Source organism: Labrus bergylta, chromosome 12 (assembly GCF_963930695.1).
Source record: "Labrus bergylta chromosome 12, fLabBer1.1, whole genome shotgun sequence".
In the NCBI taxonomy this organism is placed as follows: domain Eukaryota; kingdom Metazoa; phylum Chordata; class Actinopteri; order Labriformes; family Labridae; genus Labrus; species Labrus bergylta.
The window spans coordinates 18,799,170-18,826,466 of record NC_089206.1 but is presented as its reverse complement, the minus strand read 5'-3'; the positions used below and the strand labels follow the sequence as shown (position 1 = coordinate 18,826,466).

The 27,297-nt window shown below is 39.0% G+C and overlaps 2 protein-coding genes across 2 annotated transcripts in view; one reads left to right on the top strand and one right to left on the bottom strand.

The window, feature by feature from the left end:
* Positions 1–372: 372 nt before the first annotated feature.
* On the bottom strand, positions 373–5,446 carry dffa (DNA fragmentation factor, alpha polypeptide). Its single transcript, XM_020632358.3, has 6 exons — positions 4,692–5,446; positions 3,715–3,873; positions 3,489–3,634; positions 2,732–2,927; positions 2,201–2,328; positions 373–1,524 (listed from the first exon to the last, which is right to left on the bottom strand). The coding sequence occupies exons 1-6, from the start codon at positions 4,783–4,785 to the stop codon at positions 1,303–1,305; spliced, it is 945 nt and encodes a 314-aa protein (XP_020488014.2). The 5' UTR covers positions 4,786–5,446; the 3' UTR covers positions 373–1,302.
* A 1,396-nt stretch (positions 5,447–6,842) lies between these two features.
* The window catches only part of pex14 (peroxisomal biogenesis factor 14), a 47,425-nt gene continuing 26,970 nt past the window's right edge, over positions 6,843–27,297 (top strand). The window contains exons 1-3 of the mRNA XM_065961382.1: positions 6,843–6,929; positions 8,706–8,756; positions 25,936–26,020. Of these exons, the coding sequence (XP_065817454.1) occupies positions 6,894–6,929; positions 8,706–8,756; positions 25,936–26,020 (172 nt within the window). The 5' untranslated portion in view covers positions 6,843–6,893. The remainder of the gene's footprint in view (positions 6,930–8,705; positions 8,757–25,935; positions 26,021–27,297) is intronic.

Here is a 27,297-nt window from a genome sequence, read left to right as displayed (position 1 = left end):
ATTTATATTTTATCTGTTCATTTACTTTGGCCCGCAGTTTCTTTAAACACTCACCCTAGCTTATTGCTGTACGATGCACATGAAGTGTGGTATAAAATGAGAATGACAAATGTCACATTGAGGTAAGTGTAAAAAGACTCAATAAGTGAAATGCTATGGCATGGTAGCATAAGAGTTTTCTCTTTTTGCATGACTCACTTTGGAGGATTACATACAGCATGCATGTTACTGTATGTGGATCAGTTTGGTTGTCAGCTGATTAAAAATAAAAACACACTGCTTAAAATCCCAAATCATCCCTTAGTAAAAAAAAGTATTGAATGTGATTTCCAAAAGATATAAAGTATGTTTTGTTTAGAGTAATCTTCCTACTTCAGACAGTCAATCTTTATTCGTACAACGCCAATTCACAACAAAAGTTCTCCAGAAACTTTACAAAAAGAGCAGGTCTAAAGCTGTCTTGTTTTCAGCTTCATGTTAACAAAAACAGTGCTAACCTTCTGTCTAAATTGGTAGTGTTTAAGGGCTTGCATGATGTAAACAATAATACTGCTTCAACTGTACCATTTTAAAGCAATCATTTCACATTTTGCTGATTGATACACCTCTGTAGCAGTCTACTAAATATGGAGTTCAAGATAGCAGCACAAGATTTAATTATCTACAAGACATTAATATCTGCCAGTTAGAACACTTAACGTTCATAATTGAATATGTTGTGTCTTGTCTTTTGTTTTTAAACTGAAGGTTTTGTACAGGACTATTTGTTATCCAGAAATCCTGGAGTCTAGTCACACTGTTGAGGTTGAAGCAGAGACTACAATAAGAAATGCGGTCGCTGATAGGCAGATTTCAAGCGTGCTAAGCTAATATTGCAGGCTGCTACTCCTGCTTCATATTGAAGAGAGAGTTCTGAGATTGTCATCAATTGTCTCGACTAAATTACAGCAAAAAAAAAAGTAGGCATATTTCCTAAAGTTTTGAATTATTGCTTCAAGTTTAAATGTATATTATTGTCATAAATTATTTTTCAGTTTGTTGACTTGATCAGAGTAGAATCCATTAGAAAGTTGGTGCCAGTGGGTAACACAAACATGTCTTTGAAAAACATAACGTATGCAAATCACCCTGCTCCCTGTTGAGGCGTTCAAGTGGTTTGCAAGTTGAACAAAGTGTTTGAAATGTCAACATCATTGACATTCATAAATCCCAGCATTATGTATATGATCAGTAACACAGGGACAATCCCATTCTACTGACCCTGAGGCAGGTAGTGTCCTTTATCTGTCTCTGCTCAGGTGCCTAGTCGCCTCCGGCTGGAGTTTCAACACTCTCCTTCGAGCTCTTCTCGTCCACCTGCTGGCTGCTGTCTGGCTGGGTGTTGCTCCTGATCGACTGCACGGCCTGAACCTGCTGGAGACGCTTGGTCAGCTCAGCTTCACAGGCTTGCAGCAGGGCAGATGTCCTCGTTCTGTCCCAGCCCAGTACTGGAACCATAGAGTCCACCCCTCTGTTCACTACCATCTGCAGATCCAGGGAAGAGACTTCATTTCAAACACAGGAAATGTGAACATGTGAGGAACAATAATGTATTGTATGGATAATAAATCCTGCTGTAATGTTTCATGTTTTTGACACTGAATCAGAAAAGATAAGTTAAATTAAGGGTTCGGTGAGTGTTGTGGGTTAATTAAACTAAGTTGTTTTAAAAGGGGTTTCCAATATTTTGCTTCTCTTGAGTACACAAATGATCGTAGACAAATTGTTTATTTTGCACTGTAGCTCAAGTACATACCCTTTGATGATTAAAAAGCACATTTTCTAAGAAAGTATTGCTGTGTTGTGTCCAGACTTGCAGTTTTACTTAAATTGCTTCTTCATTTTTATAGCTGTGTGCTAGACTTGATATGGTATGTAATAGCATAGGGCCTTAAGTCAGATGGAAGGATGTGCGATGAAGCAAATGAAAGCTAGAGAGTGTCCCCTAATTGCTGAGTCATTTAAATGCACTTTGGTTTCTCAATCTAAGCAGTAATCTACATGTACTGAATAGACTATTCAAATAGTTCTAAGACAGACTGACTCCTCTGATGCAGTAATATACAGTACAATAGTTTATACATGGATAACAGCCAAATGAAGAGTATTTTCATCTGCCGACGTTTTAGTCACTTTGGGATCAGCGGTGTAAGTCGACTACCTGCAGGTCTTCAGTGGAGAGTCTGGTTTCTGGGCTTGTTTTGCCTTTTAGCACCATCAGTGTCCTGTACATGAATCCTGAACCTGAGTCCAACTCCATTACATCCGTCATGTCCACATCTCCAGCCCCTGACGCATTAAAAAACAGTTATCTCTCACACTTATTTGTTATATGAGGGAATAGTTTTTAATAAATCACCACAACATGTGACATTCAGCAGCAACAATGGTTCCACCTAGTGTCCAAAAGGCACAAGTGCAGCTCGCATTGGCACGAGATATGTATCGCAAAAGGCATAATGTTAAATAAGATACTGATTTCTATTGAGCTTACGGATACACACACACAAATATGACATTTTAACCATATATAAAGACTTAACACATAATTTATGAGCCAGAAAGACAATATTTAAAACTATTAATCTTTCTGAAAGACTAAGGCAAGATTAGAGTTCTTGTTTTTCGTTTATGCTGACTATTTCCAAAGAGAAACTGCTACATAATAACACTGTTGAGGAGAAAGCCGTACCTTTCTGGCTAGGCTCTCCCTGCTGTCCATCCTCTTTCTCCACTGTTTGGAGGTAGAGCTGTAGCAACTCCTTGGACTGCCTCTCCTCCTCTCGTCGGTCCAAAACCGTCTGCAGCGTCTGCTGGAGGTCAGCAGTCCTCTTCTCTGGGAAGCTCAGAGCAGAGGCTAGCTCAGGGCATGGAGAATCCACTAAGGTCTGAAACCGAATGATAAATTAAACCTGTGCAGGAATAAAAAAATAAAACCTATATGTGCTCTAAATCACTAATTAAATTAAACTTGTACGGAAACTAGAGGACACCTATGTCATGCAGCTGCACAGCAGAATTCATCTGGCAAGGTACAGCAGTGTCTGTGAAGAGGGAGTGCATACATTAAAGGTGCATTTGTGCTAATGTAATATTCAGTAAATTAACAAGTGTCCATAACAAAAAAGCTTTCTCTTCCAAACAGCTGTGCAATGTAAATGATTTTTCCAGGAGTAGATCACTTGTGTTCTTCCACCCCTGCCATAACAGAGAGGTGTTGTACATCATATGGCCTGGAGTATAGTTTCTGAGTCTGTCTGCGGAGCAGGACTGGGACAGAACACAAGAAGGAGGCAATAGAGTAGTTAATCAACTATTTCAAAAAATGTCTGACAACTGAGGACAGTGTTTTTTCAAGTAGAACTCTCTCTTTGTTGCCTGTAACAGTACATACTTTGTGAGGCATGACAGTGAACACTAATGCTGAAATAAAGGAATAGTGCTAATACCTGTAAGTCTGCGTCAGACATGAGGATGATGCTTGTGAGGTCCTGCCTCAGCTGCTGAGCCAGGTCCCACCAAGGTGCTGCAGTGTCAACAGTATCAGTCTCCAGAACCATTGAGTCTCTGGCCATCCAGGCTGTGCCGCCGTCCACTGCGATGAGAAGTAATGAGTATCAAAAACAGGACTCTGTGTTGTATTTAAATAAATGGGATAGAAATAGGCCAGCTTACTTCTTCGGACAGGAGACCATGTCTCTTTCTCATGCAGAAGCATGAACTTTGTGTTTAAGGGTAAACACAAAAAATATCCCTGATCCTCTACTATCGTGCCATCATCTTCAAGGACCACTCTGACCTCTTCACTGGGGCTGAAGCCAAGAAACTGACTTCCTGTGGTAAGGAAAGAGAAATACACTTGAGAAGAGCCATGTAAATATCATTTGATATGACAACTTTAATAATCTTTAGCCTCTTGTTATCCTTCATTCACACATCTTATCAGTATGAACAAGCTTGGTGCTATAATGATTTCAACTTCACAGTCATCATAACCTTTGTATTTAATCGTTTATATTATTAATAGTCCGAGGCACCTTATAAGACATCTACTGACAATTCATATAAATGTCAAAATTGTGAATATTCTAATGCAATCTGTTAAAGCCCATATACATGATGTACTATAAGCTGCACACAGACCTCTAATCTTCATGGACAGAGATAGTGAAAAGTGAAGAGTGCAGTGATTTAGGCAACGCCTCATGACTAGCATTCAAAGAATGAGCAGGGCAACAATGAGATCTTTCCTGACTTTTCATGTTTAGTTCCTGCAAGTTTCAACACGACGAAAATGTTGCCACACAGAGCTCATTTTTTGATCATGACAGATAAGTTAGCAAAAACTGTGCAGCAAAATCAGCATTGCGGCAATACTGTCGGCTGACAACAGCTCTGAGGATGAATGTAGACTACATGTTGATATTTGTGTATCACTCATAGACTGTAAATATAAAGGTTGAACTTACAGCCTCCGTTATACACCACCGTGTCGTTCAGCAAGCACCAACCATCACTTTATAAACTTAAAACAGCTGAATACATGTAAGAAACTTTTTTCAAACACGGTTATTATTTGAAATAGAAGCTTTGCAATTCAACATTCACCCTTAAGACATGTTTACAAGTTAAAACCCGTCTTGACAACTCACCTTTTACCTTCAGTTCATCCAGGGAGGGAACTGCCAACCCATATGACTTCTGTCGAGTGTAGTTGCACACCTTACACGGTTTCCCATCTGTCATCCTATGCTTAATATGGAGAAATGTATTTTCTCCTTGTTAGTTAAAACAGAACAGCACCAACAGAACTGTCGCCGACTATCTTGTCTTCGAGGATTCAAACACGGAACCGCCGCGCTGTCTTCTTCTTTCTGACGTTTAGCGGGAGAATGCATCTTCGGTGTCTCGTTACTGCCACCTTTTGGATAAAGTTAATTACTACAGTATCTGGTTAGGGGAGAGTTCACAAATAGGTGCAGGCTATGTTAAATGCAGTGTGTCTAAAATACCAGGATTTCCTACTGATATGGAGAATCATTATCACGCTGATATATTTTGAAACTAAAAAGCACATCATCTCAAGTTTTGGGCACCTGACAATGTTTACAAAATATTTAAGTCTACACTCATGCACTTTAACTTGTGTCAATACTGTCCATTTACAACTCTGTTTTTGCACATTTACATTTAATCTTCCATATTTAATTTACTACCATTTACAACTCTGTTTTTGCATATTTACATTCAATCTTCCATATTTAATCTTCCTATTTAAGACTAGTAATGCTCAGTTAAATCCTTGTTGTATATATTCACATTCTTATTTTTGATATTTTTTTTGTACTTATTTACTTTGTATTTAATATTATATTGTGTTTAGATTTGCTAACATTGTGTTTTTTACTCATATTGTGTGTTTGGACAACCTGCTGCTGTAACGCCACAATTTCCCAGTTTGGGATCAATAAAGTAATTCTATTCTATTCTATTCTAAGTCTTGAAAATCATTTTAGTTTACATCTTTTGCAATTATCTCTAGATACATGTATGATAAAAGATGCCAAATAGTCAAATCAATTGCTCTATTATAAACTACTCCACGCCCCATACCCATCATTCCACATTAAATCATTTCCTTTTTCTTTTCAATTTAACCTCAGATGTGCTATTGATCAGTCCTGCTAATGCCATAAAGGTCACCAACTTATTTTTCTCTGGGCCTCATCTAACTATTATAATTATACTTCACATTCATTGCCATTTTTCCGATACTGTATCATGACTGCTTAGATGTTTTTTTCTTCTGCCCAGCAAGACTGACTGCCTCTACAGATAGTCCTGCTTTCGGCCTAATTCTATCAGGCCTATACCTTGCAGCAGTAATTTACATCATTCTTCACCTCAACAGTTACATCATTTTAAGTCAAACCTATTAAAGGACTATAAGCATTTCCCATATCTTTTGCATATTTGCTTAAAAAAATGTGCAAAGATTGATTTCAGTTACAAATCTCCCTCTCAAGCTTTGTAAATGAGCTTGTGAACGTGTAAATAATTTTCCAACAACTAACATTAGGTAAGCAAATTGTTACTGCAATTAGTTAGCCTATTGCTCTTATGTAGGCACTAAAGCAGTCATTCTGACCTTGTTAGGATTGTCTAGAGTAATCAGACTGTTAGGTGAGGTCTGATCATCAAATGAACAGGAATTGTTGTAGAGCTCTGTAATAGTGGCCTTAATTTAACCTTTTTTTTTTTTAACTAAACGAAAACATCACAGAACACAAAACATATATTGAGGCATGGGTCCTTGATTCAAATCATGTGAATGTCTTGGACAATATATTACAATAAGACAATAGGCTCAAGACTAAATCTTATGAAGATGAACTCCGTTACATGAGTAAAAGACAATTACAACACAAGACAAACAAACATCTATGTACAACTATATACATAGGGGTATATATATAAAAAAATACAACTAAACAAAAACTGAAAGAGAAAAAACAGGGTTACATTAACCATTGTTCACAAATATCCAGGGTTTTGTTTGCTTGTTTGTCTTTCAGTCCATGTAGTGGCCTATTTGTAGGTAAAGTGTTCCATTTCTATTTTGAATTGTTATATTTTGAGTATTTTCTGATTCCATTTACATGTGTGAATACAATATTTCCCATACCAAATAAACAAGTTTTAAAATAAATAATTGTTCACTATCAGTCCCAAAGTAAAATTGTAACTTATAACCATATAACGTGGTGAATGAGGACTGTTTACCTCATTCAGGAAAACCAATCGAGTGGGATTCACTAGAGCAGCCTGCAAAGCAAACAAGTATAGGAAGGACGATGGCATCCACCGACCAACCTGATCCACCAACTCAGGTCTATAATTATGCCTTTAAAAAAAATTAACATCTTAATTTCTGATACACAAACAAAATATCATAATGTGTGAATACTTTGCGATCAACGGAGTTTCGTTTGATTCCTTTATGACTGCTCAGCGAGCAAAGGTTAGCACGCTTTGCTAGTTAGCACGCTAGCTCCTGCAGCGTTTCAAAAGTTGTCCCAGACATGATTGAGTCCACAAGTGGACACGAAGGACCGATCTGAAACTCTGGTGTCTTAGCACATGTTGCTAACCTAGTTTGCAAACGTTAGGTGTTCACCTCGTCCAAATGTACGCCCTTCAATTCGTATCGTTAAGTAGCCTCCTCTCTGTCTTGTTGTGTGCAGGATTTGTTTTAAATTATAATGTACAAAGGTCATTGTTAGCCGAACAAAACACGGCCTGTTGTGTGTCCCTCGTACTTGCATCTTGAAGAGTATTGGTCATTCGGAAAGTGGAAAATAAACTTTCAGCAGTTGCTGCTCATATATCCTGATGGACATGCATACATTTTAAAATGCTTGGACTTTCAGAAACATGTGGTACACTTCGTGCTAACCTGCGTTAACTTTGCATTGTTCAAAACGAAGTCTTTCTAAAGTGACATCTCGAATAACCATCAGAATTATAAAGCGAAAAAAGGAAAACTCAGGTTTATTATTGAGTGTTGCTGAAAATTACAAAATACTTTACCTATTGCAACAAGTAAATAATTGACTAATGAAGACATGATTTACATGATTTACCTTTACAGTTATATTGTATATATTAGTTCTGTTGTTCCATTATTCAACATGCACCTTAATAACTTATCATTTAGTATTTGCCTACTTGCACATAGCTCTGTATATATATATATTTATTTCTCGTTTACTGCACATAGTTATGGTTACATCTGTTAGTCTGATCACTGTCCACTTATATCTACACTTTTTATATTTTGTATTTTTAAGTTAAGTTTAAGCTTTAAGTTGTATTTAAATTGACATTTAGGTTAAAATGTTTCGTCTACTTGCACTGTTGTTAATTTACTGCTCTGTGTGCCTTTGAATTGCCCCCCGGGGACAAATAAAGTTTTGTTTTAATTGAATTGAATTGAATTGAATTGAATTGAATACCCAGACCATGGTAGAAATAGACTGTGATGTGTACATTTTGTAGGAGCTATTTATTTTTTTGTTCAAATTGAGTTTGGTATTATTTAACTAATATTGTGTGTTGTTGTTTATTGAGTTATTCCAAACGCTTTCTTTCTTTATAATATCTTTTTGATATTTTCTTTTGCTAGATATTCGTTTAGTAAATTCAGTTTTGCATAATTAGTATTTTGTGTTAGGTATTTGGGTGACACTGTGGACACTTAAAGTTACATGTAAGAGGCAGATATGGGACCATCATGCACCTGGTTGGGCCTATGTTTACTTTTTTATTTGTATTGTTTACCAGCACAAGAGAGGACACAGGAGTTTTTTCGCTTGCTTTAAAGAAAGAAACCCTCAGAAACGTAGATCTTTTGCAGAGACTACTTTTGCCTGTGTACTCCACATCCCCATGGTGCATCGGAGGCCTTTTGATTATGTTTGATTTAAGTTTGATTTCGATTTTTTTTCGGACAAATAGTCACTTCACATGTATCAAGACTATGCCTTACTATGTCCTTAACTACTCGTTATGAAATGAAACTTTTATTACATGACTGTATTCAACAAACATAGCCTTGGTCTTCCACTAGATGGCACTCTTATACAAGTGTTTGTTTATCTTCTCAGCCTGTCCTTCCACCTGGAGATGCTCCAGCAGCTGCTCCGAGAGAAGCACTGGTAAGAATTCTTTTATTTAATTTTTTTTACAAATGACTTGACTGCCTTAATGAACAAAGCAACAAACAACAGTTTTCTGCAGCCAATTTTGCTGGTCTTTTTTTTGTTGTTGTTGTTGTTGCTCTGATTGTGTGATAAGCATTGAAATCAGCTGCTTTGGCACATATTGTATAAAACAGAGTGAAATTCAGCTTTGTATGATCTTTCAGACAAGTTTCCTTTTTTTGTTTATCATCAACAAACTTCTTTTTCTGAACCATTAAGATGATATTACACATTTTCCAGCAAGATAAAGTTTAAAAGGCATCCACATAGAAGCTAGTAACTGTAAAAAGAATGTAGAAAGCTTTATTGCTGTCACACTGGTTTCAAGTATACTTTCCCCACATACTTGTGTTAGTCTGTTGTGTGGCACGTTGTGTTTTTCAGTCCAGCCAATGATCAAAGATGAGTCCCAATTGAATTTGAATTGGTTTGCCAATAGTCATTAGACACTTCTAGAAGAAATGAATTGTGTCAATGAAATTAAACTACAGAATATGACACAATATTACAAAGATTAGTCCAGTATCAATTTTACACACTGTATTCCTGCACCAACAATGTCATCAACCAATCACAGCCCACATACATTATCAGTGTTATGCGCCTGTGCTTTATTCAAAATTACTTTTTATTCTTAAAAGTTTGAAAATTAAGTCAGTGCAATTGACAAAATCAGAAACTTCTTCAGAAATCTGCATCATCTAGAAACTAATCAGGGCAGTAACTGAATGAGCTGCTGCACGGTCAGTAAGTTAGCTTGTTAGCTAGAGTCATTTAAAGGTGAAAACTTTAGTATTGTTCATTAACATTAATGGGTGAAAGAGAAGCCCATAGATGATGTCCAAGCAAGGTTTTTTTTTTAAACCTATTAATTAAGGTTTCTATAGTTACTCTGGAAAAACAGGTCTGAAAAAAATTCAAAAACTTTTTTTAGCTGGCATGTCATACAAACCAAAGACCATATTAAGTTGTCCATACTGTAAATATGTGCTTATCTAAAAACAGCAAGTGACAATAAAAATTTACGTCATGTGTGAACAAAAGATTCTACAAAATATGCCCGTTCAAGTGATGACAACGATCATAGCCAGGACTTTCTCTCCGCTAAGTGGGATGGAATACATCACAGGTACATTCACTGTCCTTGTATGGACAACACATCCAGGTTAGAGCAGTGCTGCATTGTTCAGCCTACATGTCTCAATGTCATTCACCACCATTCACTCTTCATCCTCCCCCCATCATCCCTTCATGCCAAGGCTAATTTAATCCTGGGGTTATTGATTGTGGGAGCATTCTCCCAGGCTTTCTTTCAATTTACTTCAATTTCATCATCCCAGTGCGCTTCGAGACTGCCTCCTCAAAAAGGGAAGAAATTCTTGTTATGAGGGTCCTGATTCGAGACTGGTTGACAAGTCTCCCCCACCACCACCACCACCACCACCATCACTTCCAGTCCCCTTTTTCTCCTTTCTCTTTTTGATGAGCTGCTCTTTCCCAGTTAAGTGGATTATTACAGTAGGGATAATTCTTGTCACATGGCATTATTTGGATGAGGTGAATAATTGAAATTTGTGTCTGAAAGGATTTTATCTGGATGAGAGGAAAGGGAGTGCTGGCAGGGTTTGGAGGGTAGAGAGAGTGAGGGAGAGAGAGGGGGAGAGAGAGAGAGAGAGCCTGAGCTTACACGTTTGTATAACATTTATGTGCACATGTGCATGTCAGACGAGCCAGTGTGTCAGGCTGGGGACACCAGTCATGTTAACAGGTTCTGACTCACCTCGCCCAGATCAGCAGGCCCTGGCACACTGCGTGGCATGGTCCTCCTCTGTGGCAAGAGGGCCCAGCTCAAGGGCCAAGGCCACAGCCTCTACCCCCAAACAGGCCAGAGGGGCTGGTCTAGACCTGCAAAGAGAGAGAGAGAGAGAGAGAGAGAGAGAGAGAGACAGCGAGGGTGGGAGAGACAGCGAGGGTGGGAGAGACAGTGTGAGTGTGTGTTCCACCACAGATGACTGGTATACCAGTCACTGCCAGTAGCTGCTGTTGCCGCTGGCAGTGATCTTCGCTTGCTCTCAACCCAGCCTGCTTTCTCTCCGTCTAAAAAACAAAACAAAACCCACCCCCACCCACCTTCAACTCTGCTGCCTTGGCCATCACCCCCCCCCCCCCCCCCCCCCCTGTCACCTCCTTGTGTCTCTCTAGTCTTTGTGCTCTCCTCCTGTTGTGACACCCTGCACTGTGCACAAGTGTGCAAGACCCTTTGTGCACATGTTACATGAGCAGATCCAAAAGCAGATTCACATCCACATAACAGTGTGGAACATATTGTGTAAAGATACGGTTCCAAATTCAATTAAAGTGTTTTTGATTTCCTTATCAAAAAAGTTTTTTTTTTTTTTAGTTGGAGTGATATCTTCTTAAACTCTTAACCAAAGTATCTAATAGATATGGAAAGTTAGTGCTGAAGCAAAACATTTTCATAATCACTTTTCTTCATAATATTGCTAAATATGCGTCTTGTATATTTCAGACAATATTGAAAAAGGACTTTCATAATTGGAAAAAAAATAAATCCAAGGTAAAGTCTTCAAATTCCTTGTTTAGTAAATTATTAGGCCTATCCTTGAATCTCTGCCAGCAGAGACATCCAGCGCCAAATGAAAAACAACGCGTATTGTGTGTGGGGATGCAAAGTGTTTTTATGTGTACAAGAGTATGCACAACTGTGTCACGCGCGCACACCTCAGTGTGTGTGCAAATGTTGAGTTAACTGAGTGTGTATGTGTTTAGGTTTGTGGGTTTTAGCGCAGCAGAGGGAGGGTGGTAATGGGAGGGGAAAAAGGAATTGTAAGAAGAACATCCCCGGTCTCACAGCAACTTCAAAAGCTCCGCTTCCCCAGGATATTAAGCGACTGTGATGAAAAATTTAGCAAGCGTTAAATAAGCCACTTTGAAGTGATCTGTTTTGGCTCAGCAGTCTCCAAATTTCCGTAGCCCCTCTGCAATAGCCATCACACTATAGAGGGGGGGGGAAAGGGAACAGCGTGTTAAGTGCAGGAGATGTGAGGGACCTGGCAGGTTGGAAGTCCGTCCAGTCTGCTTCATGAAGGCCCCACTGGCTGGCTGGTACCTTTTTTCTCTTTTCTTTCTGTGGTTCTTTTTCTCCTCATTTCCCCTCTCACTCCCTGACTGCTCCTCTGCTGAGCCCTATGAGGCAGGCAGGCAGGCAGGCAGGCAGGCAGGCAGGCAGGCAGGCAGATGTTCCTCATATGTCTGCTTTGAAAAGAGATTTTTTTTTTTCATCACTTGTGCGTGGGTGTATCACAAATGTATCACAGCGGTGAAACCAGGAAGTCAGAGGTTACTCTCGGGTTCATGACTCAGTTTTTTAAATTTTTTATCTTAAATCACTTTCTGTATGGGCCACGTGTTTGAGATTTCTTTTTCTGTGTTAATGAACAGCTCTACTCTTTTAGATAACTTGCTCTATTTAAAAAAAAAAAAAAAGTGGATTTATCACATTTGAAGTGATTTGAACCGTTGAACATTTACACCACCATAAAGCAAAAGTAACAAGAAGTTAATGATATTTGATAATTCATATTTCAATTCATTTCACATTTATCACTTTTAAACCCATTACTTTAATTTTGGAGGACTCCAGTTTTCAACATGCTCCAAATTAATTATTGGGGCAGAATTGGAAATGGGAGCCAGTAATGAGTCTGGTATGGTTACTCCGTCCTGTCAAGAAACTGGGCTACCATTTAGTTAGTCAAGGGAACCTTCTGTGAGATTTTCCTTTTTTTCCTCTTTGCTCATTACTTTAATTGTAATTGTAATCCTTTATTGGAGCTGTCTGCAGTAAAGGAGAGTTATAGTCCGAGTGGGGGCGTGAGCCATAGAGATATTTCATGATTATTGGAGAAGACGGTCACTAGGTGGCAGCCACTAGTTCGGCCTCGCTGTAATTACTGAGTGGGAAGTGATGGTGATGAAAGTGTGTGTGTGTGTGTGTGTGTGTGTGTGTATGTGTGTGTGAGTGCGCGTGTGAGGGGGTATGAGAAGAGAGTTTCTCAGATTGTAACACGTTCCTTGAAAGAGAAAAATCAAATCAATCTGATCACCTGCCATCTCACAGTCAATAGATTTAGATTCTGTCACATTTACTGTAAACTTGCTAACAAGCTCTATGGGAGCACAAAACAAAGGAACCATATGTCTTCATATTTCTCTGTTTGACTTCACAGAAGTCCACTTGTTTTGGGTGTTTCCTGACATATTATTTCTAAGTTCGGGCTGATGCAGAGTTATGTAGGCTATAGCGATGACATGGCTTTAAATGTATTATTTGCAACGGCTCATAGGTTGACATGTACACATCTGCACACCACTTTCTATTTCGGTGGTCACAGGGAAGTTTTCTTTATGAAAAGCATAAAAGCTCTATTCTCGATTTTCTCAGCACAACACTCATTGTGCATCATGCGCTGTTTGTTTCGTTGGTTAATGATACAGGAAGGGCCCTCCATTTTATTGTTGCTGTGTTGCACTTTTTCCCCTCCTCGCCCAACCCTGCAGCCAGCCTCCTTAGAGGACTCTGTATGAATTCTCACTGTCATGTCCAAGGACGAGTGGCGCAGGGTCAGCTAATTGCTTTTATGATTATGATTTCACGTCAGATTTATCGTGCATGCTCGGAGCACATCTTCCAGGTCCTGCCGACGTTGCTGGCTCAGATGGGGAAAATGAGTTTACAGCTTCTGGCTGTGACTTCTTGTTTAAGTGCAGGTCACACTTTTTGACTCATTAGAGTTGAACGCGGGGGAATCACAGAAACTTTTCCTGTAAAAGCCTCTGTTTTCTATGTCAGTAAATGAACTTGTTTTGCTCATATTTGGCCACAAAGGAGCAATTCTTTACTTTGTCTTCAACATGTGCTGATGTTTGGAGGTCATGAGTGAGGAATGACACAGACAGAGATTTTTGGGTTTTGAGTCGTTTGAACTTTTTACGAGCCATAAATCTCGCATCCTTGTTTCTGTTCACAGATGAAATCATTACTCTTACTCCCCTCATGGTATGCCAGAATTATCAGTCGACTTCTTTTTGATGTTGGTGACTTTTTTTTTTTTTTCTTCTTCTGATGGTTCCTCCCATCACTTTGAAAATGATGAGCACAGATGAGTCCAACCCATTTTATACATTTTATTTATTTTGTGGTTTCTCTGTCATGTGCTGAGCCGGACCAGATCTGCCATGACAATAGCATTTTATCTTGGATTTTTGAAGAGGGAGGACTGGAGACCCTTGTGGTGTTCATAGCATATGAAGAAGACGTCGTTGTCAGTACATGTCAATAGTACACATATTTTGTGTAGATAGAGTTTCATATCATGAGCTGTGGCTCTTGATTTGTAGCAGCTATCTGACCTCGCTGTGACCTTCGTGACTGGGCCGCAGTGTGACTTGTGACAGATGCAGCCTGGGAATATGGTTTTGATATTTTTCCAATGCTCAGAGGAATGTTAAAGCTAGTTTTACGCAAAGTTCATTTTGGAGACACATGTAAAGTCTATGATTAAGCCGAATTCAATCAACTTTAATGAATACTTAGGACTTTATTTGTAGGGTTTTCGTCTCAGCAAGTATATTAATGTAAACAGCATGGTAACAGAGCTGTAATTTCCTATTCTCCCACAATTTAGTGAACTGTCATAATATGTTTACTTAAGAAATGACAGAAATACGACACCCGTTTAATTACAGCGTAGTCATTTTGCCTCAATATACTTGGGAAAGTGGCCTTATTGAGCTGAGCTTCCTTTATACTCTCTATTCTGCTTTGTAATTACTTCAGCTTGATTTATCATCTTTTCTTTGTGTTTACGGTTGTAAACTGCTCGAGTGAGTAACTTGGTCTGAGCGTGGCTTGTCTCCTCGCAGCGAGGCTGGAAATCTCCCGATGAATCTGAGATGTCTCCGCTGTCAAGACTGCTCACATCGCTCTCAGCCTCCAATGTCACTTTCAAGGCATAATTACACAAGTTGTGTTGATTAGTATGAGAAGCAATTACGCTAGCTTTCCGCCGCAAATGGAGAATGTGATGGCTCTTGATTGACAGGAAGCATCCTGGCCTTAATAAGTAAATGACTATGGTAATTCAGGTACTGAAACCCTTTGATTTGTCAGCATCTTTCTAATTTTTCTGATGTCCTCTGATTTTAATGAACATGAATTTGATTGAATCCATTTCCCCTGTCTCTTCACCCGTCAGTCTGTCTCTCTTCTCTCTGACCAGCAAGTGCTCTCACAAGGGAGCCATATGCTTGTGCTTTCAGAGCTATCCTTAACAATCTCACTGCTGTGCCGATACCGAACTGTTTTTCCTCTGAATCTTTCCTGTGTGTAAAAATGAAAGAAAACAAAAAAAAGTATTAAATGAACAACATGGCACACTATTCAAACGCCTTTTAACATGCCATGCTTTCAAGCATGCTTTCATGGAAATCAGAGGGAAAATTATTTGTAATTGACACTTTGGGGAACATTTTTTTCCCTCTTTTTATCTGGCTTCCCAGTAAGTTATTAGCTGTTAATTTGTCGGCAAGCTCCCCTACAGCGCTAGATATTTGTTCAAATGCTGGGATCCCCTTAGCGCATTTGTAACTACACTTCTGAAAATGCTGCCCTGTCTAATTATGTAATGTAATACTGCCTTTTAGGCAAGTTTCCTTTAATTGAATAAGTAAGCTACTGAAAAAAGTGCTATTCTAAAAATATCTCTTTATTGTGTAAAATACTCTGAAGCTAAAATAAGGTCTGCAATAGGCGTGTTCATTTAAAGGTTTTACAACAACATCGGTATATGTTAGATATTTGAATTTGGGCCAAACGTTTAAATAATCCTGAAATTTGATTGGCCAATCCCTCAGTCTCATATTTCTTTCTTTGTTAACCACAGTTGGCCTAATCAAGTAATTCCCTGTTTGTCTTAGTTACCCCCTATAGAGTCATACATGCATAAATATAATAAAATAATTTGCTCTTGCACTCCCTAGCCCCGCTGTAATTTATATGGATTGAATGAGTGCTGCATTGTGGAAAAGCACGAGTGGACCAAATGCTCGTTTGTCACCTCTAATAAATGTTGGAATGTAAATTATGAAGTTATGCTTGAGATGTAAATGCACTTTATTCCAGTCCTTTAATGTATAAAGCCCACTCCAATACATTAAGAGGCGTTGGGGGAGGGCAGAGGGGGATATGACTTGGAATTTTGACTGTTTTCACAATCAATAATAAACACAAAAGAGCCGAGATGGGGAACATTATAACATATCTGAAGTGGAGTTCATAAATTATTGCATGAAAGTAGACTTGTACACCAAAAATGTAAATACATTAATGTTATTAATAATGTAGTGACTAATAGTTCTATCAAGACTGTAATAGCAGTTTAATGGAATATGACAGCAAGAATGTATTACACTTCTTACATTTAGACGGGACCTCACATGACATTTATCAGGGATTTCTGAAACATTTTTTTTTGATTATTTTGTTAAGTTAATTGCTTCTTTTCCCCCCAACGTCTTCTCTCAGAGAGGGGCAAAAAACTGGTAATGGATATTAATTAATATGTGTCAGTTTTCTGGGTTTGATTAAAAATAATGAAAGCGAAACGCTAATGGGATTTCAGAGTTTTCTCTGTGTGTGGCGCCCTGAGATTGTGGCTTTATCTGGGAATCTGAAAAAAAAAAGAGATAATAGGCTACCCTCGACTAAAATGAAAGTGACAGAAAACAGAAACCGAGATAAATTATCTTAAAAACCAGCAAAAATAGAGCTGTTAAGATGTTGTACTGTAATGAGCCTGGCTTTAGATGTGTGATACAGAGGTAAACTTTAAAGTTTGAAGGATGTTATGAAGAAAAGTTGAGTCAGACTTTACAGTTCATCTCCTCCTCTCAGAATGACGTTATCCTCACCTGCAGCTGCGAGGAGTTTCTTCTCTGAGCAAAAATAAACCCTTGAATCATTTCTGACAAGTTGCTGTTCTGGCAACTTTTTGTTTTTGGAGGTACTGTACTGTGTTTCTAATGTATGGGTGTAAGCATGAAAGAGAGTATATGGACTTGTTTCAGAAGTGTTGAAAAGACTATATTTATTTATTGAAGTGCCTTTTGCCTTTTATTTGAAAATAAATGTTCCTCATTGCCTTGAAAATGGAGCTACCCTTCACTTGGCACTGATTCAGGGACTTCTTTGTCATCGTCCATATAGTCCACTATAGTCCAAAAGCCTTGCCAAGGCTTCTTTGTGTCTGCATGCAGCGTTCAGCAGAAAGAGGACTTTTAAAAGCTATCATTAAGGTGGGGCACAAGTGTAGACCAGCAGTGAAACAGAGGCTGGCATAGTAAAAACAGCAACCATAGCCACTGGCACAACTGACAATTATCCAACACCTGGACTGGCTCCCCTCCCTATTATGTGCGTCAACACTCTCCAACTTCTTGTTAATGCACTGATTAACAGGAAGATTGCATTTGTTTTCCTATGCAGCTCTCCTGGCAGCAGAACTTTGCTTTCTCTTTGATTAAAACAGCAGATGGATGGATGCATTGTGACTCTGTCATAAACTTCAAAAGCCAGGGTGAGAGGTGGGTAAGGGAAAAGGAATAAATTAAAGAAAAAGCTCAGGCCTTTTTGTCAGATTTCCAGATAGTTTTAACGAGGAATTCTGGGATTTCAAGGGAGGCACTGAGAAAGGAGCTAACACTCTTTGGTTCTCCCCAAATAAGGCTCAGTATCAGATTTTAGTAGTCTCTCCTATAACTCCCTGTTTGTCTGTGTTATTTACTGCTACTACGTGACTTGCCTTGTGTCAGACCTCCCTCACGTCTAGGACTACGTCAGGTTTTTCTCCCCTTCTTTAACACGTGCTGAAAGTAGGTTTAAGTATCATGGGGACAAAAAAAGGAGAAGTGAAGAGGCTTCATCAAACAGCCTGTACTTTTGAAACGCAGAGAGTAGCATTGTCATGTGTTTTCTGTGTCAAGGTCGACAGAAAATGTCAGAACAGGTGCGCGTCTGCTGCTGAGCTGCTTGCCAACTCAGCCCCTTCGCTGTAACACGCTACCCTGTGTGACATTAGAATGGTTCGCTGTGGGTTGTCTGCAGTCCTCCTTCTTTTGCAGAAGCCTGGTAAAACATGTATTTCTCTGTCACCAAGTGAGTTGACGTAGAGTTCAGATGGGTGTTGACGCCTTAACTGTGACCACTGCCTTTAACATAGTCGCAAATAGTATGGGTGCTGTGCAAGATTGACTTGCAACATTCCTGTCTGATTACTCCTTTTTTCTTTTTTTTGGTTCTGGTATTCTGATCTGATAAATCTTCCCATGGAGACATAATTATGCAGGCGAGGGAAGCCTGTTTCTTTGTGTCTTAAGATAACTTATTGGTGATGGCTTTCTTAAGAACAGTAAGGCTGTATTGTACTTTACTGTTACAGTACTGTACAAAAAGTTCCTCTTTAGAAACACTATAAAAGACACACAAGATGTTTTTATTTTTTTTCAAAAGTTCTGTATCTGAGATCTAAAGAAAGAACAGAAATGTTCACACATTACATGGTAGATAATTAAATGCAGATGCATAGGTGTATGTTTGTCTTGTCGTTTATGATCTGCAGCAGACATCCATGTTGCAAAACCAGAAAATTCTGTCTGAACTCTTCCAAAAGAGGTGGATTATATTTAGGTGTGGCGTGTGTAAACCAAATGTCACACATGCTTTTGTCACTTTATGACATTATGACCAATAGAATCTCCCGTGTATAGCCTCACTAGTTCGGAAAGGTTGAAATGAAGAGTTATTATTGGATCTGACGAGCTGTCGTGTTTGCATCCTCTCTGGCATCGGGTTAAACGAGAAGAAAGAGTACTGCTTCTTCTGTGACCCTGATGAGTGTTGTTTTCTGACGCTGTCAGCACCACACTCTGTTCATGCTTCTCCGGCTCTCGAGGTTAAATTCTTACTGGCAGTTGGAAGCCTCCAGAAAAGGAGAATTAGCCAACATTTTTCTTTGTCACTTAGTGTGATCAGGAACAGACTCTGCCTGCTCTCTTTCTCCAACTCCAAATCAAGGTCCACTGCCTTAAGTTTCCTCCCCCGGTTGATGGGGATTTCAGTCTGACTTCTCTGCTGCTGTAGATGTGTGGCCCATTGTCTTGGCAAGTGTGTCTAAATGTTTCTGACAGGTCTCAGTGAAAAAACAGGCCGCAAGGGTAAACTGTCCGGCTTTCCTCCCCCCCTTGACTCCTTCCTGTACAGCCCCCTGACCAGTAGATGGCGATGTTAATCTTCTCTGGCTCCGCTCCTGCCTCCATGCGTCTCTCTTAACGCCATCCTTTTCCTCTCTCTTCTTCCCTCTGTGGCACTCGCAGAGGAAAGGCTGGTCTCGACCCGTGTGGAGGGTCATGCCACCAATTCCTGGCCCCCTTTGAAGACCATGAAATTGCTGATCCAAGACGCACGATTAGTGCATTCAGCCTATTGACTGGAGAAGGGTTGACACGCGATTATAATGTCAGTGGAATGTCACAATCTGTCTGCTTGTCTTGGTGGGCACACTCTCATCCGGTGGCACAGTGTACCCAAGAAAGAATCATTTGATCAATAAAAGGACACCTCCCTCTCTATTTTCACCGCCCTCTTTTCTGTTTTTATTGCTTAATTTGGAAGGCCTGCACACAACTTGCTGCATCTTCAGCTCCCTGCTCTATTTGCCTATCACCATGGTTCACTTCAAGTTGTTTCTCGGTAAGCAGGGTGTTTCTTTGGGTGGGTGCCGCTTCAGTCAGCGGAGCAGTTTGAATCAACAGAGGAGGATAGGCTTGTCACTGTAAGTTGCTGGTGGCGGAGGCAGCTCTTCTTGTGACACCACAACACAACTTCTGTGGTGTGTCGCTCGGACACAAGCTTCACGTTGTTTGCTGCTGGTGCCGCTTGCGTTTTGCCTCCATCAACTAATTGAATGTGAAAGGCTTGCGGGCCTTGATTATATGAAGGACAACACACAGAGCAGTGGCACTTTAAGGATAGCCTTTGTGTTTTGTTTATGAGACTGTGGCCACTAACTTCCACTTCATAGTCACAAAAGAACTTTACACCGAGTTTGTTGCCGATGAGTGTTTATGTTTGAAAATGTTAACGTTTTAATTGATCTCTGTACAGATTTGTTGTAATTTAAAAATACATATACAATCATCTCAAAGATAAAATGAGTATATTCAACATTTTGTGAACTTCAAATAGGGAAGCATTGGTGTATGAACAGCTTTTGATATTTATCAGGACGCTACTTATAACAAAACTTCTTATAAAAAATATGAAAAGCCTTTATAGGCACATTTTCAGCAATTCAATCCTACTAAAAATGATTCCTGTAACAGAAATAAATCATGAACATTAACCTACATTCAGTATTTATTGAAAACTGTTATTTAGTAACATAAACTAACCAAAATGGTTTTTACAGGAAGGAAGTTTAGGTCTACAAGCCATCTTAAAGTTTATGTACAATTATGTATTTTAAATAAAAGTTATGTCTCATGAATAGAACTAAATGTGACACATTATAAATGTGTACAAATATGTAACCACTCTTTGGTTCATCCCGCTGGTCTGAAGTTGCGTCTTGAGTTTAGTTGATGTCGTACAAAAAAAATGCAAATGGAGCTGCGTGTCACAGAATGTCATCATTGACTGTCAAAGAAAAAAAAAGAAAAGAAAAAGAAAAGCTTCGAATTACAGGAAAGAGGTACTGCATTAAAGAACAAAGGAGATCGATGGCAGTACATTAAATTTTATGCGAATGAAAAAAAAATCAACTAATTAAAATTGATTACTACTGCTTTGTAAATGTGTTTCAGAATTAAATTATTGTATGAAAACATTTTGACCAATCGAGGAGCTGAGGAAGTATCCATTACTGGATTGCAGCTGAGAAGGGGCTGGAATGTTTTGTGGTGGCTAAGTAGTTTGTTGTGCTCCGCTGCGACTCCCCTTGTGCACCCCCACTGCTAAAGTGCCATGGGTTAATCTCTGATGACCCTCATCTCTCAGAGCAGCTCCAGACTCCCGGTTTGGGCCTTTTACCTGAATTAAAAGGAATTTGTGGCCATTATAAGTATTTTTGTATAAAGTGGGTGAAAGTGAGGTGTCACTGACGGAGTCGCTGCTCTTTAGTCATCGGGGCTCTCTGGGCCCCGCTGGGGATGTCCTTATCTAAACAGTCATCTGTCTCGCTAGTTAAGCAAGGGCAACCCCAGGCAGCACGACTGACTGTTACACATTAAGAAATGTCAGACTTGGCTTTATACCGTATCTCTCAAGCTTAGTTTGGAGAGATGCCACATTACTCTCAAGCTTTAGATCTTACAAGAGCAGGGCTGGTTGCTTCTCTTTATTCTAAAATCCTTTGCTGTTAGCATGAAGTACTGTTTCCTCACAATGCACTAAACCATTTTGTTTTTTATATCCTGATTTTTAAAGAATCTGTAAAACACACCACCACACTTGATTTTGCTTTTAATGTTTTTAGACATGCATTAAGCAAAGAAAGGAAGTGGAAAAAAAACACATGACATCATCATGCATACCAAGCATATTTAATCATAAGATCTGTTGCTTTAGTAGGATTATATACTTACACTATAGTAATCGTATCTCTTTCTCAAGCTGAGAGGAGGGGAAGGAATAGTGCAATGTTGCTTTTTTTTAATTCTTTGTGAAAGTTAAAGGTGTATTTTGCATATTTTTCTGTACTGTGTTCTGTTTTTTTTGTTTGTCCTATCTACCCGAGTCTTTCACACTGCTGTACCTATACTCAACTTTTCCATGTTTGTGATCACACTGCTCTGATGTAGGGGACATTTTGCTGAATGGAAAGTTTGATCTGTACATGCAGTGGTCTTGAAAAAAGCCTGATTTCCGTCCACCCCAACCCCCCCCTTTACAAAAATTGCATAATGTGCTTTTGATGTCATGTTTGTAGCCTTGCCCGTGGCTCTAAAACAGACACTGATACAGCACTGTATGTTATTTTTAAACCTTTGCAAAGCAAATGTCAATGAAGTTTTCCATGACCCTTTCTACATCTATTGAAATGTCGGCTCTGACCTTTATATTTCAAAAGTTACGATCATTCGATAAAGACTGACCACACTCAGGGAAAATACAACTCAATAAGCAAACCCGCTGCAGTTACTCTTTTAATTACTGAAAAAAGTGTAAACAATAGATTAATGGATGTTAACGGAGGTTCAGAGTTTGAAAGACCAAAGCTGGCGTTAACCAGTATTTCTTATTTGATTTGACTAATGCTAATGTTGACTTTGGATGACGGTTTTTTATTTAATTTTCTCACTTTGTTAGATAAGCTGCTTTATAGGAAAGGACACAAATAGAGGGTTTTGTACAGTCATTGTCAGAATTGTTCTCTTCCAGCACGCCTGCTGAAGCTCAATGTCTGAGTGAATGTGCAGTTAAGCTAAATGATCGGGTCTGCACCTTACTTCCTGATGTCTCTCTGGGTCAATAATTCCCTATTGCCTCTCCCATGAGGCCCTGCTTCCTCCACTAAAGGTCACATTAAGGTGGCAAAGATGTCACAATTAGAAGGGCATTTAAAGCTGCTCTTTTAAAAAGATTAAAAAGCTGTTTCGGCACATCAAGCAGTCAGCCGACTAAAGGAAACACAATAATTGCATTAAAACTTCATTCCTTTTCTGGCAGGGCTCTGGTATCACAAAGGTATTGGGTTAAGTCATTTAAGACAGCCGCCTCTGATAGCGAATCATCCATGAAAGCACCAAATTAATATAGAGCTTCATTTTTCGCTGTCTCTCACTTTCTCTGGCTTTTGGTCCTTCAAACGTGTGTTTGGTGGGGAAATTTGAGACTAAGCTAACACAATTTTTCTTCATGTCTATCAGTCTGTTATTATATCAGGGGCACTTCTCTACAAATGTTCAGGCCGGGGCAATTTGGAATGAATTGATTCACACTGAGACTGAATTCTATACTTGCTAATGATTTCCTTTTAGCCCCTTCGTGGCACCCCTACACCCAACTTCTAGTTCCATCACGCCCCCCTGGATGTCTTTATTGTAGCAAACAAACTGTGTCGTAATATACTTATACCTTCTTGTAGAGTAGATCGGTGCAGCTTGGATTTTCTGTAATAATTGAGAAGTTCATTTAAAAAGTGTTCAGATATGAACAACTTGCAGGAAACAATAAAGAAAGACATGAGAGATTTGCAAGAAGTGAACTGGTGGTTTTCGTTGACCTGAATTATTAAGACTGAAAACAGGACTCTGAATCCTTTCTTGTAAGGCATTTTCATTTTCATTTTCCTGTGGTTGAAAGGATGCTCTTTTGTGTATTTCAGATACTTTAAGTTACCGTTGCATCCAATACTGAAACCAGCCGAGAGAATCGGAATGTACGACAACCAGCCTCTCACTTTTTCAGTACACAGAGTCTAAATTTCCCAACCGCTCGGATCCTGTAACACTATAATGCACACCTGCAAAGTACCTATAGGTCTTACTGTAGATCATAGTTAAGAGCTGTTACTAGTTGAAGCACAAATATACAACTGGTTACATGCATTCCCTCAGGCGTCGGGCCATGTGGTTCGAACATAACTTGATTTCATTCTCATTTCTTACAATTCAAGGTATCACAATTGTAATTTTCAGATAAGCGCGGTGCAAAGACTTGTCCAATTCAAACTCAATAACATATCTGTAATCTTGTCTGTTCATCAACTTCACTCTCTTTAAGTGTGTTGGTTAATGTTATCTCTGCCTGTGATTGAGTTTTCCTCTCTTTTTCGGCTTTACCTGACACCTTATTGGTTATCTGGTTTGTAAAGATTATTGCTCTTAACATGGAGCACTTTGGTGCATTAGAAGAAAAGCGTGATTCAAGATTTACAGAAGACTCTTAATTGTTACTTGAACTAAAAAAATAATATTCATTATCCAAAAGGAAAGAAAAATTCCCCTCATTTTTATTTTGGGTTTTTTTTTTATTGCCAACCCATATTTGCCTTGTTATCCATCTTAACCCCCTAAAAGCCCAGTCGTGTGCTACCCAACACTATAACTGGGATGATCCATAAGTCAATAACAAGACAAGACTGAAACCTCTGCAATGTGGTTATAATTGATTGAGATGTCTGGCTGGAACTTGTGCAAAGCATCTATGTCATCGGCTAAGAAGTGCACTTTTCTTCTCCCTGAAGATCTCCCACTACAGTTTTAACCAAATGGGCATTTGCCTCATTAGTTTGCTGCTTGCTCTAGACCTTACTAAGATGTCATACTTATGCCAATTAACGTTTACACTATTTTCTTCTCAATGTCATGCTATTGAAATTTTTATGGGGATGTAAACAAGGGTGCTCAATCAGCATATTCTTCCTCAATTAGGTCATAACCTCTCTAAGGGTCTGCTTCACTCTGAAATTTACAGCACTAGATATTATTAGTAAATTAGATTTTAGTTTGTTTTCTATCTCTGGTTTCCGCCTTCACCACAAGTAGTCTACTTATGTGAACAGTAAGGGCTGACCAAGAGCAAGATGAGTTTGACTTGTTATCAACTGGGTATTTTCTGTGTTTAGACTGGATCTTTTGGCTCAGAACATCAGTCTGGGGTTCACATTGCTAATGATTTAATCTGCTTGTCAAAAGGAAGGTGTGAATAACTTCAACAAGCCCTTAGGATATAGATAAGATGTAAAAACCATACCTCTTGTATAACCCTTAGGACATCAAGGTCATATTAGGGTCACAGTGAAACTGCACATTAGTGTCTAAATAAATAGTGGAACGATCTCTTGGGATAGATCTGGTACACTTTGATCAAATTCACTGTTTAGGATTTAAATATCCTTTTTTTTTTAAATCTAGAGTTTTTGAGTTGCTTTAGATCTTACTCAGATTCTTCTAAATGTACAGTATAGTCATAAATGACATGAAGTAGCCTGTGTGATCCTCTACTGTATTGTGTGTCTGTCACAGAAATCTAGCTCTTCACGCAGCTTCCCTGCCACGCCTACCCCTTGGACAAGTTTAAACTGCAATTCTTTTGGATTGAAACGGGTTCATAGTATATGCAATGCATTACCCAAAACGAATTACCACTGGCAGGGCGCTCAATCACTTTGTATCTTTCAACACTAAGAGAAAAGAAGAGTAATCAAAACCTTTCAACCTATTAGAGGGATGACTTTTACAATTGAATCACGGGGACCACAGGTGCGATAATAAGTCATCTAAACCTCCCCTCTAGTGTGTTTCCCCTTTCTCCGTGTTCTTACATATTTATCTATTTTAGGAGGCGCCACTTCATGGCGCCCACTTCAAATTTACGTTTTAATGCCATTTGAGGAAGATATTTTTTCTCCTCCCGATTCTTGGAAATGCATACTGGGGTGGAAAATTAAGGTGCATCTCGAAGGAAAACATAATAGAATCGATGAACGCTGTACTGCACTTAAAACTACTGATGTTCTGATGCTATTTAACGTTCTAGTGCATTAACGTTTCAAGTCATTACAACATTCAGGCCGGGTGATTTGATCATGGCAGGTTTTTAACTGGAAGAATTACAGAAGTTTTCAGCCTAGGATTCTCAAGTTATTAGATACAAATGATCACCTCTGCATTAAGTATAGATTTTCTTCCACTGCGCACTTAAGAATGGAAGTTTGTCTTCAAGAGGGTAATAGCAAATTAAGCTCCATACTCCATTTGTCCAGCACTCTTGATGGGCTAATTTTATAACTGCTGATTTGGTCATTTCCCACATTTAGCTGGAAAGTGGTCAGGTGGTCTTCTTCTTCACAGCTGGGTGTGGGGGCTTAGAAGCAACTGTTAAATGGAATCCATTAATGTTTTTTTTCTTTTATACTTATAACAAACCTTTTTCTTAAAGAAGGCCTAGACTGTTGTATGCACTGTTAAAAGCGTCACTTTCCTGTCGACCTTCTCCCACTCATCTGATCTCATTATGAGAGATTAAATCACATTTGTTTCTTCTTGTTTCCAGATTACCACTGCTGTGAAATTTCTACAAAACCCAAAAGTACAACAGAGTCCCTTGGCAACCAGAAAAGCCTTCCTGAAGAAAAAAGGTGAGAATTCGATTCGCCTTTAATTCATGATGAATGCAATACAGGAAGCCTTGAAAGGAAGCAACGTATGTGTATATATTTGTCAGAAAATTGGACCAACATTATTATCCATATATGTTTGTTCACCAAATGTGGTTGGCTAGAGATGCTCACACTGCCTTTTTTTTTTTTAAGATTGGTCTATTAGGGTCAAAGGTCTTGGATGCAGCTCTTTGCCCTGGGGGGTCTAACAGAGGTCGATTTAGCTTCAGAGTGCATGATTCAGGCCCTGTGAATAAATGACACACCAGTTGGGATGCTCCTTTGGGTTCAGGAAAATTAATATTGACAAACTCCCTCTGCATTTTCAATGGAATTATCAATATTGCCTTCCAGCATTTTAACCCTTTTACTTAATTTAACTGTTATCGTAAATTTGCAGCATGACACAGAGAGGTTTTCTAAGCAGGGATGCTGGAAATGTTTGCTGGCTCTTCAACTTCCTTGCAATTCATTGAGATTATTTCTGACACATGGCAGAATATTGTTTGCGCAATAAAACTTGCAAAAAGCTTTATTACTCTGAACTCATTTAAGTCGGTTCAATATAGTGCGGAGGTGGAAGTGTGCAGCGTTCTGTTATGTACTTCTTACAGTCAGGCTCTGGCTGAACAATGGCAATATGTATACAGAGACTTTACCTCAGATCAACTTTTTGTGGATTATTGCAAAACTGTTCTGTACTTAGGGGACTCTAGCTGTGCAGTGCTGGGGGACTTCATCATTAGAGTAGCCAAACAGTGAAAAGTGAGCCTAAAAGCTCCATGACAGGGAAGGTAACATGAAACCAAATCCATGGTTGCCGGCTGCTACTACACACATCTCATGTGGCTCTAATGACTCTTGATATCTTTTGAAATTTCTTTGTCTTTGCGTCTCATTATTGACATCTAAGGCATGTTCGTAATCATCTGTTTGGTTACCTCAAATGTAATAAAGCCTCATCAATAACAAATGATGTCATACTACGCCACATTTGACTTTCTTTCTGCCTTTGTTGGAAACTCCATGGAGCTCCACTGTCCAAAAGGGTTTTGCTCTTACTGCACTTCAAGTCCATTAAATATGTTTGACTCTTTAATGCAGATTTATTTTGGAAAGTTGGTTCCAATGTAGAGCGAAATAAAAAACTCATGGAAGGCGAGGGTAAAGATGGAATAGAGAAGCATTTTACTGTAATCATAAGGTCATGACTTGTGTGACATAATCACACTGAACCAGGACATCTCATACATTCA